This window comes from Protopterus annectens, chromosome 5.part0 (assembly GCF_019279795.1).
Source record: "Protopterus annectens isolate FY-2018-M chromosome 5.part0, PAN1.0, whole genome shotgun sequence".
Lineage (NCBI taxonomy): Eukaryota > Metazoa > Chordata > Ceratodontiformes > Protopteridae > Protopterus > Protopterus annectens.
Window position 1 is genome coordinate 1,871,394,685 of NC_056735.1, and position 18,938 is coordinate 1,871,413,622.

Genomic DNA, 18,938 nt, shown 5'->3' on the forward strand with positions numbered 1-18,938 from the left:
AGGGGAATAGCTTTTGGATATACCAAGTGACTGTAGGAGAGACAGCAATAGGATGATATGCAGTCCCAGGACACCCTTAGGGTTCTCATCAGTCCCAACTCTAGTGGAGAAAGTCTGTAGGTAACTATGAGGTACAGGTAGACCTGATGAAGGATGGACACACCAGGATGTGCTGATAGTCAGCAGTAAAAAAAAAAAAAAAAGTAAGACACACACAAATATATACTCTTCAAAGTTTAGTCATCATCCACTTAAACAAGCATAACAGCTCCAGTATGGCAGTTATCTATATATGATACATAATACAGAGATTTTAACCACAAAGAAATCAAGAGATTCAGCATTCCCTCGCAAAATGTTAATTTAATCATTCCAAGAACTGTAATTCAATCACCCTAAACACTAACACAACAGCAACTATACATCAAATAACAAAGTAGCTGCTTCACATATTACATGTAAGTTTGGCTGATCCACTCACAAATTTAATAACAAAAAATGAAAATTAACTAAAGGTTTTATCAAAATTTTCACAGAAGATTAGTTAGCATGGGATAGTATGGTAGTAGTATGTGCGGTATGCTCTGCATTCCATGATGCCAAAAGCCAAATCAAAAGGACTAACAAAGAGGGTGACACAAAAAAATATAAAGAAGCTCGTTTAAAAACATGATTACTGATTAAAAAAATGAATTTACCTGATCCACAAAAAGTGGCAGTCAATTCCCTTCCAGAGCTCAATAAATAAGTAATATAAACACAGTTCAGAGTAATAATATTAACCAACAGTGCGATACTGTGTATCAGGGATTAGAATACATTCCTTTGATCAAAAGTTTGCCTTGTTGAATGGGGAAAAAGCTGGTATGTGTGATCAAAAATCAGCTGATTCCAAATACCAGCTTTTTCTGTGCGCCACTGCAGTACAGCAGGGATCAGTGAATTTGTCTCTTCACCACTGCAGTGAAATCTTGAAGTTGTTAAATATAATTAGCAAGGGATGTGGTGTTTCACTGGGGACTTGCCCCCACATTCAAAAAATTGTTTAATGTAGTTTTCCCCCCAATAATTTTTGCTTCAATCATTTCTGCTTGATCACTTTAGGTTTCAGTTTATGTTATTCTGTTTTGCAACACACATCCCAGGGGTTATATATGAGGCTAGAGATCTCTGTTCCCATGCTGTCCAAGCACACACGCTAAAAATCAAGAAATTCAGCATGTGGATGTGCAGTTAAAACTGTACTAAAGAACAAAATAAAGTAGGTTCACACGGTGTTGAACAACCCTTGATCAACACAGAGCAAAGTTAAACTTAGGAGGCCCTTGGTATAAGATTAAAACAACAGATTTAGTTGTCCGTTGTCTATTTTATAAGTTTTAATCTTATACCAGGTTACAGTTACCAAAGAAATGAAATTCCATTTTCCATCAGCTGCAGCCCAGGAATTATACATGTGATTGTTAAATGTAAATTATGGTTATTACTGTGATTCTGCTACATTTTTAGTGCTTTTACATGCAAGGAAAATAAAGTTTAAGTACAAAACACAGACTAAAGTAAACCACCAATTTTACAGTCAGGAAACATAAGAAACACAAGTTAGAAAGAATGACATTTCTGGCCAAAAATACCAAATTCAGAAATGTTCCCTGGGATTCAGAAAGGGCTAATGTGGCTGTTTTTTTTTCATTGGTAGTAGTCCTTTCTGATTTATAGACAGTCCTACAGCACAGATTCTATACAGCTTGTAAAATCACTGCGGTGGGCTGTCTTCATGGCTTACTGAAATGTTAATGAGGCATTCAGGGGGAGCAGCATATGACAATTAGTTACATGCTCTGCCCAAGAAATGCCTGTGGGTAAGGGATTTATTCAGTCAAGCAATTTATAAAATCACTTTGCTATGTAAACAAGCATGCACTTAAAAGGCTGTGATCAACTATTACATGCACTATGACAGAACATGTTAGAAGTGTCTGGGAGTTTAGCAGAGGGAGTGGGGTGTGAGTTTGTGGCAGCATGTGTGCATGTTTGTAGGGGTATGAGTGATCTTAGGTGAAAAAGAGCGTGTGTGTGTGTGTGTGTCTGGATGACTGCAGTATGGGCATTCATTTAGGGAATAGCTAGAGTCAGGGTGCGTCTTGTGTGTGTGTACGTTTGAATGTGTACATGTATGTTGGGGAGTGAATGAGGGAGGTGCACGTGCCAATATGATGTATGGGCTGTCAGTTTTGTGTACCACAGCCAAGTGCTAATTATCACTTGTGGTACTCATTGTACAACTCAGACAAAAGCAAATTAGCCAATAATGAGGTCTTTATTCATTGCAACTAATGTATCTCTGAATTGCTGTTTTTTGTGATCACATTAACCCGGCCCTTTTACAGGAGAAGTTAATGCTCATGGCTTGGTACTTTCTGAGTCCAAGCATCTTTTTTTTTTCCAAATATTTAAACAGTCCAAATTCTGGAATTTCAAAGTATTTTCCCAGAAAAATAAAAAAAATCGGTGTATTCTGTCATGACCATTTACAAGGCTGCATTTGGACCCCTACAGCTATGAGTCACCCCCAAGCCTACCCCACTCTTACTTCCACCTTTTAAAAGTTGTCAGAAGTGGGGTAGGTGAAGAGGGATGTCAGTCCCTCGCATTAAAGGAATCAACGATAACTACACTACATGGCAAACTTTTCCCATTTAGTACAGCAATCACACAATTCTATGCAGAGTATGCAGCTATGAAAATTACCTAAAGAGATCCAGTACTGCAGCCTTTTTTGTGTTCATTCTCCCATCTTAAATTCTTTTTCCTGCTCTATTCTACAGCCCATATCTCACTTTTTTCATTATCTTGTTACTGTCATTATATTGGTTGATTACCAGTTGGAATGTATCTGTAATGCTGATCTTCATTTGGACAGGTTTATTGACCATTTACTATGTTTTATATCTACAAAGGTGCTATATGTTGCCCTATATATTACTCTCATTGATAAAAGAACATAGTAAAAAATGGTTCATGTGTTTAGTTCCTATTGTGACATTATCTTAGATGTGCTGTTATAGAAAGGTATTACTGCTAACAGGAAATAAGCAAAAAATAAGCAGTAGTATGTGTTTGTTCAGTGAAGCCATGCAATGAGATGACAACACAAGAGAAACATACAAATTCATCTGTGCCACAAATAAAATACAAAGTGTTCTTGCTGTCTGGAGATGCATACATGGAACACAGAATGAAAACAACTTTGGATACTTATAAAAGTATTTAAAAATTATGCTTTACAGAAAATTTGGTATCAGGGAATATTGCACAAAATAATGACATCTTTACAAAACTGATGAAGACATGGAAACATGCAAAGGAAAACTCAAGAACACTATATCAAATTAAAAGAGAGGTAGGGAAAAGAATTAAAAGGTCACCAGAGTCCATTTTATTCCTTATTGTTAGTAACAGGCATGGCAAACTCTGTTTCTGGCAGCTTCATTCAAACATAAGAGCAGCAGAGGTCATATATTAAAGATTACCTGCAGGCTGTCTAAGATGACTCTCAGAGACTGCACCTGGTACCGAACAGCAGCCAAGAATCTTTCGTATGCTTCTGCATCATATTCACTCATCTGGATCTCCTTCAGCCTACAGCAGGGGTAAGGAAACGTAAAATGAGCTGTGAAAAGAAATCATGTGGAACACTGTACATGTGGTCAGTTTTGTTTCAATAACTGTAATCGTCATGAGTGCTGAAAGAAGGCAATGGAAGAAATAAAAGCAGCATGCATTTTGCTGCAGGTGTACCATGTAACATGAAAACATGAAACAGATCACGGAGTTGGCAAAGTCTCAGTCTTTATTAAAATACAATCTGTATTCTCTCTGTTTAATCAGCAGCTGTATTTTAGAGCACAAATACAAACTATGTCATGAAAAAATGTTTATAAGAAAAAAAAACTTGAAAAAAGGACTTCTGGCAAATATTTATAAGAAAAAAATTTGAAAAAAAGGAATTCTGACTTCATTTTAATTCCAAATGTTAATTGTATATATCTAAAATATATTAAGAAGCCACACTTCACTAGTTACACCTCACCTGTCTTACTACTATCTTCCCTCCAAGTTAACTACTGCATTACACTTTGCATCCATTCTGTCTCAATTATTTACTCACTAAATCATAGTTTCATTTCTGATACTTGAAATTTACTATGCAAAAACACTGTCAAATCCAAATGAACAGTCCAGAAAAAGCAGCAGTTAACAGTCCTCAAACAAATCAGAAGTTACAATTTGACTGAATGATAAGGTGTGCCATTATGTAAACTTACTTGTTCACCGGTCTTGCATACACAAATAAACTACTACTGTTTTTTTTAAGTATCTGTAACAGATTATTTATTTCCATCGCTTTAATATTGAAAAGTCTATTTTTCTAAGACTTCTTAAAAAGTAGTATGGCTGTATATGATGAAGTCAGAAAAAAATACCTATTTAAATTTCCTCATGGCCAGGATTGTAAATGAAAAAGGACTGTGAAAGACTGATCACTTACCTCATGCTTGTTAACAAATGAGTTAGATAACAAGATATTAATTCTACACAATTAACTTATATTACAAAAAAACATATGGAAACATATCTTACAAATAAACCTAGATAAGATCACTGACAAATTCACCTGTTGGAGTTCAGTGAACAGTTGTACTTGCAATGTTTTTTCCTGCCTGTTAATGGACTTGGGCTAGGCTATATGAAGCTATTATGCTTACTCACAAGAACAAGAGGCATACAAGAGGAACCCAGTTTGTGAACAGACCCTGTCCTGGGCTTCACAGACTGGGGATGTCTAATGCAAGGAGGTGTGTTCCAAAGAAGAGCTGGGGATTGGACATGGCTGAGCTGCAGCAGAGGCAGGGCGATACACTGTAATATCCATACTGCATCCTGCACTTCAGAGGCAGCCATGGGCATTGAGACAGAGGGGTGAATAGGTAGGTCATAAGGAAAACTCCCTAAGGACTGACTGACAACATGCACCCCTCCAGGCACTCTTAAGATCCACATTAGCCCCAACAATACTGGTGATTGTCCAGGGAGAACTGGAGCAGCCAGTAGACCCAGTGATGGATATAGGGCGCTGGAACAACAGTCCAGATGAGGAAAGGGATAAAAAAACAGTTTCTCATACTTCTTCAAGGGAATACAGATAATGCAGCTGCTGTATCCAGTTCCATCTGGAGCCTCATTTCTGCCATTTCTGGATTGATGTAAATAACATTTCAAGTAATTTTGACTCATAATGTATAATTCAAGATACATTATTTCAGACTGTTCAGTTTTTGTGACTGCTTCCATTTTGTCTAACTCTCCTGTATTGCCTGCATCCACAACTGCATACCCATGTTGTGATTCATATTTCCCATTAATGTTTGTGTTGACATGCCCTCCCCCACACAACCACCACCACCACCAACAAATATGCAATTCTGACTTCTGCAATAGTAGTCATAATTCAGGGCTCAGCTGTCATGACTAATGTGCAGCAGATGCAATGACATATCAGTGTCAGTGGTGTCAACTAAACAGATGCACAACGTGCCAGTCCTTTTACAGTTTCACTTATTATAGCACAACATTCAGAATAACAGCTTTATTGCCTGTCATTGCTGACCAGTTATACAAATACTGTGCAGACTAAATCTCTTAAAATGAACAATGTAATGTATAGGTTCATAGGTTCATAGAGTAGTACTAGGCAAACTGCCCTTGCGAGCCATTTCAAGCCTAGCCAATTATCCCCTGTGAGATTCAAACCATGTACCTTGTGTTTGTAAGGCAAACACCTTAGTCATTAGGCCACCCTCTTTAATCTCCACCACTGTAGCCCTCCACCATTACCCAATACAGTACATACTGCCAAACCTAAAGTGTTCAAGACTACAGCTACAGTTCTAAAATATAGTGCAACATGAGTGTATATTCCCTTAAATGCTCAACTGAAATAAATTAAAATATCCAACCTATTCACCCACTGCAGTTTGCCACCCTCACTCAATACCCATCACTTCACACTGATAGTAATACTGGTTCTGGTGGCTCCAAGTTGCCTAGTGTTAACTATGTCTATATTAAAGGAAGCCCAGCAATATATGCTGCCATGCCATGCATGAACATTTACAACTCTAATGCTACACTAAAGTTAAATAAACAATAAAAAGAAACACAAAAGGTTACTTATGCATGCACTGTGCTTACCACAACCTAGAATACCCTTATGCTGCACAGAAGTGACTCGCTATATTCAAGGCACTCAGTGCATGTGGCTGACTAGTACCGCTTCAGACTGCCATTACAGTTCTAATAGAAAGTCCAACAGTAATAAAATAAAATAAAATAACTACCCATGACCTATTGTACTTACAACCCTAACCAATAACGAATACTATAAGTACTTAGTCAATGCAAAATAATTTTGTTCAGAAATCCAGAGCGCATATGCTCCCCAGACCAATTATTTGGGGAGGGGGGCTCAGAAGTAAGACTTCCTTAAGGAATTGCTTTACTGGTAAAACAGGATGAAGGGAGGGATCCAAAGGTAGGCAGGCTGAAATTACATACACATGTACTTTCACTGAGGCATAAGTCAATTTGGATTTGTAAACGTTTAACAGGTGTTTAAAGATCATTAATACTGAAATCTGATTAGGGTTCAGACCCACTGTCAGGCAACATAAGAATAACATTTCTATTTTGCTGAGATAAACTTCAATGCAATTGGTTTCCTTGGTCTCCTTTAACATAAAGCGCTCCTTGAAAAATGTGCTTAAAGGTGATGAGTGCTAAATCATCCAAGCTGTCTGTCTTAGAGTCTTCAGGTTGAGGTGTATGTGTAACCCCTTGATTTGGATCAAAATGTTCACATATTGAGGGAGAAGGACATGCTGTGCCTTAACTATACTCTGTAGGAGGGAGTACCAGTGCTGTCACGGCCAAAAGCCAAACAGGAAGAGTCCTCCTTTATCTTCTGTATTTCCTTGAGGAGAAGAGAGAATGGTAGAAAGATACAGACAAACACACCTGCCTAGTTTATGAAGAATGCATTTGTGGTCCAGGCCCCTGTGGTTAGTATTCTAGTGAAATTTTTCTGAGCCATCTTTTTTTTCCTGGTGAAGCAAAAAGGTTTATTTCTTTCACAACTCATGTGTGGACCAAATTTCTTGGTATTTTAATGCATGATTTTAGCAAGTAAGACCCATGAAGACCAAATGGCAGAGGTATACACTTCCTTCCCAAACGGTCTTGTATTTTGCTTTCCTTTAACTTGGAATGGGATTCTTGTTTGGAGTCCCAGTAGACCCCTTCCGGGAATCCATGGATGCAACAGCTGTAAAAGCAATAGGATTCTTGTAGAGGTACATGTAGCAGTAAAAACAGTTGGGCTTCTTTGGAGAAAGGGACTGGGAGTCTGGCTTCAAAGATGCATTTGTAAACACATCTTCCAAGGTTTCAATCACTAGAGGAAGAGGTAAGGATTTTAGCTCTGGTAAACCCAAAACTTCCTTGTACCTTTTTTGGGCATCAGAGTAATTCCTAGACTTTAATCTGAAGTCATTCTGTGCTCTACCAAGTGCATCTCCAAATCAGATATCTTCTGGTGGAGATGCAGAGGATAAGATAACCTCATTGCCTGACTCACATCCAAGAGGAGAGGATAATTAATCCACATAGCGACTTCACCCACATCTAAGTCACAGAAGTCTGATTATTCAGTGGGAGATGTTTTCATCTTGTTAAAGTAGGGACCCTAATCATAGTGGCTGATGTGATGATGGCTGCATGGTCTTGATGAAAAAAAAAATACAAAGTTCTGAGCCAGCATCAGCAGATCTTGTGATGGACCCTGCTTTTGAGAGTGGGGGCCATCTTAGAGTTCTCCAGCCACTGGCAGATGCCAATGACTTCTATTTTAGAAAAGTAAACATACTAGAATGAAGGGAATACATTCCCTGCCCTTGGTTATCAGAATATGAGTAATGGAACCAAACACTCACAGAGAGATGCCCTGATTAACTTTTGTAGAGTTTTGACTCAGGAGAACATACCACCATCTAAGTGAGTAACAGCCTCCTAAGGGGCACTACCAGAGACCTCAGTCCAAATAGACATCAGAATCAGAGGGTGCAAAAGTGCCTCACCAACCAAGATGCTTTCAAGCCTATGGAGGCATTTAGTCTCAATGGATGTCATCAGCCTTTTAGGATTCCCTCTTCCTGAGGCACTTCTCCTTTTGTTGTTTGAGCAGGTTATCTACAGACAATCTGAATGACACAATGGCAGCCCTGGAAAGGTTGTTCATCCTTTTCTGGTTTAGATGGTCCTGTAGAGAAATGCCTCTCTGCTTCATGGCCTTCTGGTTGAATTTAGCACAACAGGGACAGGAGGTGATGTTGTGCTCCATCCCGAGGCCAAACAGACACTGACTATGAAAATCTTTGCCTGGGATTTGTTTCCTCCATGTAATGCAATTATTAACTTTAGAAAATAACTTCTACAGCTCTGATGCATAAATTGTCTGCAAGCTACAAACAAGCACAAAACAGAATAATAATATTTTTCTCAAAATGGATATTTTTGTCTCTGGAAGTCAGCTGGAATGGAAAGAGTGAAAAGCTTAGTTGTTGTTGTCGTCTTTCGGCTTTTCCCAGTTAGGGGTCGCCACAGTGGAACTCCTGTCCGCTAATGATTGGCAGTAGATTTTCACGAATGCTGAGGTGCCAGCTCGACATCCAACCTTCAACGAAGGCACGCCCATTTACGCATGTCTTTCGAATGCTCACCCAACCATGGGGAGGACATGTAGACTCCACACAGAAGGAACTCCCCACACTCCAGCTGAGAATCGAACGGGAGAACCTCTTGCTGTGAGGCAACAACGCTACCGCTGCACCACCGCAGATGAAGAGTGAAAAGCTTAGTAAATCTCATTAATTATGAGTTTACATACTGCAACAACAAAGAACTAAAGATGGCAGGACAAATGTCTCTCTTGTACAGCAGAGATGCTGCCAGCCAGGTGGTGGGGTGTCTGCCCAGCATGGAGAAATAATGTGGAAAAGCTCTGGAAGCAGGGCCTGTCATCAGACCTTCTGTGGCAGAGATCTCAATTGCTATCAATACCGTTAACACTGAATAATGTAATAAACGTGATAGATGCAAACAAATGAGAAAATTAATAAGTACAAAAACATTTAAGCAGCATTACTAGGACAATAAAGAAAAACACCTGTAATGATTCATGAATGACTTAGTCTGAGTTTTAAGACAGAATTATAAAATGATACTTTAGACTTCATGATAAACTGTCTCATAAGATGCTTGTTTTCAAAATTTGTCCCATATTACTGCTAAATACAACACTTATGACTTTGCTTTAAATTTTGTGAACATTTCCTTATAACTTCACCAAGTCTAACATTTCATCATGCTTATGAACATCTGCATGGTCCTCTTTATACATTTCTATCCAAAAAGGTGATTTCCAGCAGAAAATATCACTTTTGCATAGCAGTCATAAAATCTTCTTTCAAGACACAAAGGTGGAAGCGTGTGATGATACTTAAGACACTATTTGTTTACTAGGGTAGAGCATTGATCCACATGGTCCTTTTTCAGACTAATCCTGGGAGGACTTTTGGACTAAATGACTTGCTCAGAGTCAAATAGTAGGTAAATACATGCTCAGATCCCGAGCTAAAGGAAGCAGCAACACATGCACTAAAAGTTGGACTTGTAATGTGAACCTATGTATGCTGTAAGCTTTATCTCAAAATACTGCTTGCTTACCATCAAAGTTGTAACTTTGTTTAATCAGGCAGACATTACAATCCATATAGTTTCTGAAACTAAATAAATGAATCTCTGATTATTAAAAGTGTGTGATGTGCCCTCCAAGCTTTTGTTTCTAACCTTCCAAGAATAATTCATGTCATACTTTTAAACTACCAAAATATGGTGAAAATGTTCAAATCTGCGAAGAAGTCTGCCTTCAGGAACAGCTACAAAATAACATTCTCCCAACAGCTACCATTATATATTTGCAAGAAAAAAGCAGCTCCTTGCAGTCAGATTTTCAGATAACCGCACCCACAGACTCAAAAAACATGTTTATTTCATCATGGTTTGGTGTTTCCTACATTTTAACATCACTCTCGGACTATTTACAGGTTTTTAAATATTTGTATACATAATTTCTGAGTCTGACCATATGGCGTCTGGCATCATGAAGAAATTCTAATTGTTTAGTCTGCCTCTAGGTATTCACAGTGCAGTGCTTATCTGTAGAAAATTACATCACGCATGCCTCTTTCTTCCTAAAGCTCCTGTCATTGCATTGATTTTACATGCATACACTGCTATCTTTCAGCCAGTTAGTTTTAAATAATACTTCATGCTGTTCAATGACTACTTAACACACAAACTGTGCAAATGGCACAGAACAGACTTTCAAAGTACTTTTTACTGCCGCTTCCTTTTAGAATGGCTAAACTGCAGTCTTTTGTGAAGCCTGAATTGCACTATTTTGACTCATTTCCCATCCCCTTCACACCTAACTTCCCTAGCTGTCAAAGTGCTAAGGGTAATTTGAGCTGATGCCTGCTGTGATGGACAGCTCACAGCAGGAGATTTGACTTATGTACCGTTTCCTTGTTCTAGCCTTTACTTTCTGAATGGGTAGAGGAAGGACCAGGGAGTTGTGACATCACAGCATGGGTAGTTTTTTAGGACGGTCATGGTGATGTCAGTTTGGGGAGGAAATTGGACAGAAAACTAACTGTATTCATTGGCCTTGATGACATCAGTGAATTGGAGACTGCAGCAAGCTTTTTCAAGGGTGGGATAAAAGTTTTTTTGAAAGTGAAACCAGTACAGTAACGTACTGTTCTAGTGGAGAGAAACAGTCAATTTAAAATATTTGAAATGCTGTATTGTTGCTTATTCATAGCAGGGGCTGTATATAGGGAGAAAATGGACAGAGAAGTTGAGCATTTAACAATAGAATCCCCCTGTTTTCCTTTGGGAAAGGTGGGAAATTTCAGACGGCTTTTTCAGCAAAATTAATTTTCACAGGGAAAAACTATAAATAACTAAACACTACTTTAATGCTATAAATGATGTCAAAATAGTATATGAGAGTATGTTTGCATTAAAATCAGACTTATTTTTAGTGATGCAGGAATGTTTTTGTTGGTTTATCCTTCAGCTGATAGACTGCAGTGGTGGTGCTGCGGTAGCGTTGTCGCCTCACAGTTAGACATTGCCCGTTCGATTCTCAGTTAGAGCGTCTTCTGTGTGGCGACATGTGTGAACGGGCATTCCTTCATTGAAAGTTGTGCGTTAGGCCCGGCAAGCCAGCACGTAAAACTCTACTGCCAATCATTAGTGGACTGGAGTTCCGCTGTGGCGACCCCTAACCAGTAAAAGCCGAAAGACACAAACAAACAAATCCTTCAGGGTTTTCTTGTGGCAGCAGCATTGCACTGTTAATTATTTCTCCTTTGGGGTTATCTGACAGCATATTCACTGATAAGTTAAAAACATTTGTATATATTTTTATGTGCTTTAAATATATTTCAATATTAACTTTTTATTTTTATGCTTACATTTAGTGTCTGTCACTTCATTTCACATTCAGTGCTTACCATTTGCTTTATGCCTTTTTAATGATTAATTTTAGTTCATTCAAACCTCTTGAATGAATGAGCATTTCTTCCAACCCTCTTAATTTGCTAAATGCTACTTCTTACCTGCTTTAAGTTATGTGCATGTTTAATTGTTCTGCTCCTTATATTGGCAGAAATAAAAGTACAAAGTAGGAAATATTTAATTTATTTATTTATTTGCATTTGTTCACCAGGATGGTCCAGCTGGGCCAGAAATTATCCACATATAAGACATTAAACATACAATACAGAATTTATATTAATAAAAACATTTAGTACATATTATTTGCAGCCTCTACAACTGGTGAAAAAAACAGTACATAAGTAACCATTCTCAATTAAAAGATATTATACAAGCAATACAGAGAATATACATGAGAACATTTCATATGAATAGTTTTCAGCTAGCAAACTTTATATAGGACACTTCATGCAGTGGGCGCAAATCAGATACAGGAATTAATTAGAGACTAGGTTCTTAAATTTTTCACACATTTAGGAAGTGTAATAGCTAAGTGATAGGCTATATGAGTCCTGTTGCAGGAATCAGCAACGTCGGTGGTCACTGTTGCAGATATAAGTGGTGGTATGACATTAAGGTAGGCTGCGAGAGTACCTGAATGTCTTGCCAGGTTCAATGGTAGGTCTATAAGGGTTAGGAAGAGAAGGAAGTAGACAGGAGGGATCAATGGTAGGACAATGAGGGTTAGTAGAAGAGGGAAGTGGACAGGATCGAAAGGCGGAGTAAGTAAAAAGACAGGTGGATGTGAAAGGAGGATGCCAGAGTAGCAGAGTGGGGGTGAGAATAGCTGTGATGATTGAAGTTAGGTTATATGAGATGTGGTGTTAGCACATGTGCACAGCCAAGATGAGGAGAGGTGCTGTTTCAGAGATGTCTTGAAGAGGGTTACTGAGCGAGCGGATCTAAGTGTTGGGGGAAGGGAGTTCTAAAGTTTTACGATGGTAAAGGAGTAAAGCATCTGGCCAGCTGAAACATTAAGCTGTGATCCAGAACTGTAGCTAGTTCATCTCACAACCTTTGCAGCACCCCAAACTGGTGGCCCCCAACTCTATATTGAAGCCAAAAAAAAAAAAAAAAGAAACAACTTCTTAAAACTGAGAAAGTTGAGGATAAAAAAAAAAAAAAAACTCTTCACAGACTTAAATCAAAAAAGCTCTTCTGCTATGAAATTTTAGCAAATGATAACAAGCCACTTGTTAAAAGTTAAAGTATCACACACAAACCACTTCAGCCTTCATCCACAACCACAAATACAGTACTGGCATTTTTTTCTGAATGCCAGTTCCATACTTCTGCACCATCCACTGATCATACCTCAAAAAAGCTTTTGTCAGGGTAGCTACCTCTTTCTATTTACCCTAGCTCTACCTCTGTTGTGATCCAAACCTCTTAAATGATATAGGACCACAGCTGGTGCATTAGAATTATTAGTCTGAGGGCAGAAAGACCAGATGTACCCTCAATGACCAGAACTTACAAACCTGTGTGTGTGCAGGTTCAACCAAAGAGGGGAGTACCTCATCCCAAGAACTCACAATCTCTGGCCAGATGACTCAAATGACTGAAGCCTAAGATCAGGCTAGCCACCGTTAGAGTCTGTCTGATAATCAAAATAAGTGGCAGCAAAGAAACATTTGGCTACACCACCCAGAGTTGGACCATAGTTGGAATTAAGGATGCACCTCTCTCCTAATTTTGTGTTCCTGGACAGAAGTCAAGGATTGGTTAGGCTACAACACACACAAATCAAGGCACAGCCTGGGGAAGGGTATATGGATGCAAGATTTACTTCAATAACATTCATCCCTGGACCTGTCTTCCAAGTGTTTCTCCTCATGGCAATGCTCAGAATTCTGCCTAGAGCCTTAAGGATCATTGTCTCAACACAAAGAACTGCTGACTATTGCCATCTTCACAAGTAGGAAAACAATTTTCCCTCCTTTGAAGTTGAATAATCAGGATGAATCTGTGGCACTCACATCATTTACTAGTATTGCAGTCTTCCCCAAGAGAGTACAAGCAATGTTGGTGCAAGCCTTGGCTTGTGAAAGGCATCTTGTCACTAAAGTATGTATCTATAAGCATGCAAATAAGGGACTTTAATAGTGAATGCAAGGATCAAGGTCTGAACTGTGAAAGTAACAATGATGAACTATCAGGTGCAGGGGGACAGGAGTGTTGATGTTGCTGGTGTTTTCACATGGGTGCACAGACATCCTTGCATGACTTCTTTCAAGACTTACCTTAACAGTACCTTGTGTTAGATTTCAGATGAATGTACTTATTTAATAGTGTGCATCTTGAAACAAAACAGACAAACATCAGGCTTTGGTAATTGAAATCCTTCTCCTTTTCCCTCCTTTATTAGGTGATATGGAGTGATATGATATACATGCTTTTTTTCAACATGTATGCCTTAGCAGCTGAGCCAAATAACCTCCCTTTGCCTGACGTCTCATGAAGAATCAGTCAGTCTACAGATCAGAACACAATACTATAATGTTGTTCCAGTGTAAACATTACACGGAGGGATACAACTAATTATGGGAGGGTCACTGTATTATTAGCTGTCATGATAAGCACTGACTGCCTTTGCAATGAGACCATAACTTGTCATTTAGAGTAAAAGAACATTGACAGGGTGGAAGTAAGAAAACAAAATACTCTCTTCAGGTTGTTATAAAAGACACTTAGAATTTGAAGTTTCCTTTGGTAACCATTTGAAATGCTGGGACCTGCCAGAGCAAGTCCAGAAATACAGAGAATGAATGGCTGAAAGAACAGACTTACATATTGGTATTTATAAGTTCAGGGTGAGTGGTGGGCTTGCACCTAAGAAGGGGGGATGCAGTTTGCCCCCCCTTCAAAAAGAAGTTTAAAGGGGAAGAGCGATTTTTGTGGTTCGCTCTTCTATATTTTGGGTATTTTTTTTTTTTCCGGCTTGCCAGCACTTGACATTTCTAGGGCCAACATTTCAATAGGAAACTTGTTTCCTTTTCCTAATTCAGCAGCAAGTGGTTCAGATATATTTGTGCTGCCTTAGATCACAATACAGCTAGACCACCTTACAAATATTTTAAAATATTACTCTTCTAAAGTCACATCTAGATGCCACGGTGGTACGGCGCAGCACTGTTACCTCACAGCAAGAGGTTCTCCCATTCGATTCTCAGCTGGGCTTCAGACTGCCTTCTGTGTGGAGTCTGCATGTCCTCCCCGCGGTTGGGTAGCGTTCGAAAGACATGCGTGCGTAAATGGACATGCCTTCGTTGAAGGTTGAGCGTCAAGCTGGCACCTCAGCGTTTCGGAAAAATCTACTGCCAATCATTAGTGGACTGGAGTTACACTGTGGTGACTCCTTACCGGGAAATGCCGAAAGACAAACAACAACTCTTCTAAAGTTACATCTACGGTGTAAATAATGCATACTTTACAGTAAGACAGTTTGTTGCTTTGAGTGGTTTGATGCCTCACTTTTTACCCTTCTTTTGAATGTTAATGAGAATGGTGATCCCACTAACTGCAAATGTATCTATATATTATTTTGATCACTGCATGACTGGAGTAGTGAGTTCCAACAAACTACTTGGATTATCCATCAATAATCAGTATACGTTTGATACACATACAGTACAGCTATATGGTTTTCCTGAGATAAGAGTGATTCTTTTTTTCTCCTTGTCTTTTTATCTATTATATATAAGGATTTAAACTTTGCCTACAACTTAAACAGCACATGTTTGAGGGACAGGTAGGTATTGCAGAAAAAGCCCTTTCTCTGGAATAAGCTTCTCATATATGTGAAACTATAAACCTTGAGTAATAATAGTTTATGTGAACAATGTTTTCTTCCTTAACATGCATTATTATTACTAATATCATGGTTATTATTATCAGTACCAACTTTGACAATTTTAGTTATGTATTTTTTTTTATTTTACTTAGTGTTTACAATGTACACAGTGCATATTGCTGCATCTTATGGTTTGTGTTGTTATAGCTGCCTCGGTGTTACTATTCATTATTTTAGATGTTTTTCAACCTACAAGAGATTAGATATTTTGTCAGTTTTATACTTGGATAATTGTTTTTATAAACAATTCTAATTAGAAAGTATTTAAAAATAAGTATGATACACATGCACATAGCACATTAACTGACTTATAAGAAACTTATATCTTGACAGAGGTAGCACTTTGTGTATCCCCGGTTTTTGACTCTGTACTGCATCAGTGCCTCTCCTTACACCCTTCTCTAGTCTGTGCAAACATTTATAAGCCTACAGTCTCTCTTTCCTCACAAATTAAAGCAAGGTTATAACAGGACTGGAAAATCTGCATCTGGTCATCATGCTAGAACCCACCACTGCTCATTGCTTCACAGTTTGCAGTGATTTGGATTCAGCTAAGACTTGTCCCTAATTCAACTATAAACTACTAAATTACCAAAACCATATCCTACAATAGCATAAATCACACTGTGATCTTAGTTTAGCTCACAGGTTTCTCTTATCCGTAACAAACTTCAAGTAAAGATTTGATGACTCAAGCTGTCTGTGTTGGCAAATTCTGATATAACTTCCTCTTAGTCTGCGGAAAAGTTCTTCCAAATATGAATCAAAAACTCACTGAAAAACAATATCCAGTCTAATTGGACATGTCTGGATTCCCCACTCCTGGTTAAGAACAAATTGAATGAGTTTCTGGCACACTGATTACACTTTCCCATTATGTAACTTTCAGATCGGTCTTCTCCATAAGGAATCACAACTGGCATGGTTTCTACTTATGAGCTGACAGGGATTCAAAGCATTTCAGGTGTTCGACTTTTCTCTGCATTTATGCAACTATGGAGTTTGTATACTTAAGTAACAGGGGATGATGCCAGGGCAAAGCCCCCACATGGGAGTACAGGAGAACATGCTATCCTGCAAAAAATGTGTTTATTTTTATTGTTATTCCTGTTAAAGCTTTGACCATTTTACTCTCAGTGAGGTATAGTAGAACCAATGTGTCTTTGTGGAACATGAAAGTTCTCTGCATACAGATAGACACTTTGGTTGGAGTTTTCAAATATATTCTTGTTAAGATGTCTCTACAAGATATCTAATAGCAATGCAGAAACTAATGATTTACATGGCCAGTTGCTGTGTTTTTTTTTTCATCCTTCTTTTTGATATTTAATAAATGCAATATATTTTTTCTCTTGTAATTTTGTAGCTATCTTTACTTCTGTCTTGTGTGGCAAAAAATGATTTAACCCAATTCTTGCTCTGTAGACCTAATGTCTGTAAACTCAAATTCTAAATATTTTTTTTTTCATTGCACACCACACTGAATAGTGTAAATTTACTAACTGACTAATAACTCTGCTTGATGAATATTATCTTCACATTTGTCAAAGTACTCCTGAAACCTTTCACCCTAGGACTTCACTGAAAATGAGCACTGCTCACTTGGATAATCCTATTCATCAAATATCAATAATCAGATATTATAAAGAATATAAACAATGTAAATAAATAGATACTAATTTTTACAAAAAAGACACAAATCCCTTACTATGGAAACAAATGCAAGCTAGAAACCAAAGGCTTCCCTCATGCTTTATGGAATCTTTTCCTAGGCTCAGAAGTCCTATAAATGTATACAAAATTATGCGTTATGTACTGAGACTTAATATTTCATCCTGGTATATTTTTATAAATGTTTTATTTGTGGAAGTGCTACACACGTGACTGTTACCACTGATACTGTGTTGTTGTTGTTATTATTATTATTATTACTGTTGCTGCTAATGTTATTGTGTTATTGTGCAGCACGGTGTGTTATGATTGCAAAGCCTGGGACCTTAGAATTCTGACATATGTGTCATCACCTGTGCATATAAAATTATCATATGAATGGTCAGGCTAAGCATGCCTTGCCTTTGTAATGGGACCAAACATTTTCTTAGAAAACATAACACTTTCTTCAGGTTATTATAACTCAGTTTGGAATTTTAGCTCAGATTTGGAGTTTGGCATTTTAGTTCTTATCTGACACACTGCAGTTCTCCTAAACAGACACCACAACTAATCTGCACAAATGTTGTTTTTAAGATCAGACAGAAAATATGGCAACTAGCAACCTATGACTTCAAGAATCCTGTCTCTGAGGTTAAACAAGAGAGCAACTTTCAGCTTCAAGAACACAGGTTTCCATCTGCTCAGTGGGCAGAACACTGAATATGGTTTACATGAAACTTCCTGCATTCCACAAAAGAGAAAATGCAGAAAAATCCAAAACTGAAATAAAGGAATACAGCTCTGTAATTAGAGGTATTCACTCTGTCCAGCAACAACAGAGAAACTATAAAGAGGTAATATATATGTACAATGTTTACTTTAATTAGTTGGCCTAAACATAAAGACCTTGTATCGGGCAGCTTAGCATGAATCAAATTTCCCAGACATGGTCTGAGATAGAAGGTTGGAATTAATGATGACATCTGAGTCACAAACTGCAATTTTAAACATATGGATCCGTTTAAATGCACTCCCTCATGCATTCACGTCTACAGTAAAAGGCTGCATGTAATGTGTCATTCAAAATAGTTTATTTTTACACACTGAAGTGATCTAAGTTATATTTCAAGGACATGGCTTTTCTTTTAAGTATTAACAAGATGAATATCATTAAAACAGATTCCATTCTGAAGACTTAAGAGAAATCTGAGTGTTTGCGGCAATGAATATAATTAAAATGTAAATACATTATGCTTTGCTTATCTGTGATTAGCTTGTAGCACAACACATATTTTTCTGCAAGTGTGCACATTTAAACCATAGTCAAAAGGCAGTCATTCCAGAACTGTTGTCAGTGCTCATGTAAACAGTAAGATACAACAGAGTATTTTTTTGGTAAAGCACAATAATTCTGTGTGTGATTCTGAGGCAAAGATGATGTGCCAGATGTGCTTAATCTTGGGGAAAAGAAACCTACCATCTAAAGTATTTGTCAATGTCTAATGCAGCTCTGCAAAGACAACAGATTGCAGCAATATGACAGGAGGATGAAGAGAAAGGCGAGGGAAATTATTACCGGCACAGAGCAAACAAAACATTCCCATATACATTATGTGAGCAGTGTTACTTTGTGATGCACGTGGACAGGACTGTATGAGTTTTGTTATCAAAGATAAAACCAAGTACTGCA

At 38.0% G+C, this 18,938-nt stretch overlaps 1 protein-coding gene across 1 annotated transcript in view; it reads right to left on the bottom strand.

Moving 5' to 3' along the window:
- VWA8 (von Willebrand factor A domain containing 8) overlaps positions 1–18,938 on the bottom strand; it is a 3,458,065-nt gene that overhangs the window by 235,129 nt on the left and 3,203,998 nt on the right. The window contains exon 40 of the mRNA XM_044071701.1: positions 3,534–3,642. Coding sequence (XP_043927636.1) covers positions 3,534–3,642 — 109 coding nt within the window. The remainder of the gene's footprint in view (positions 1–3,533; positions 3,643–18,938) is intronic.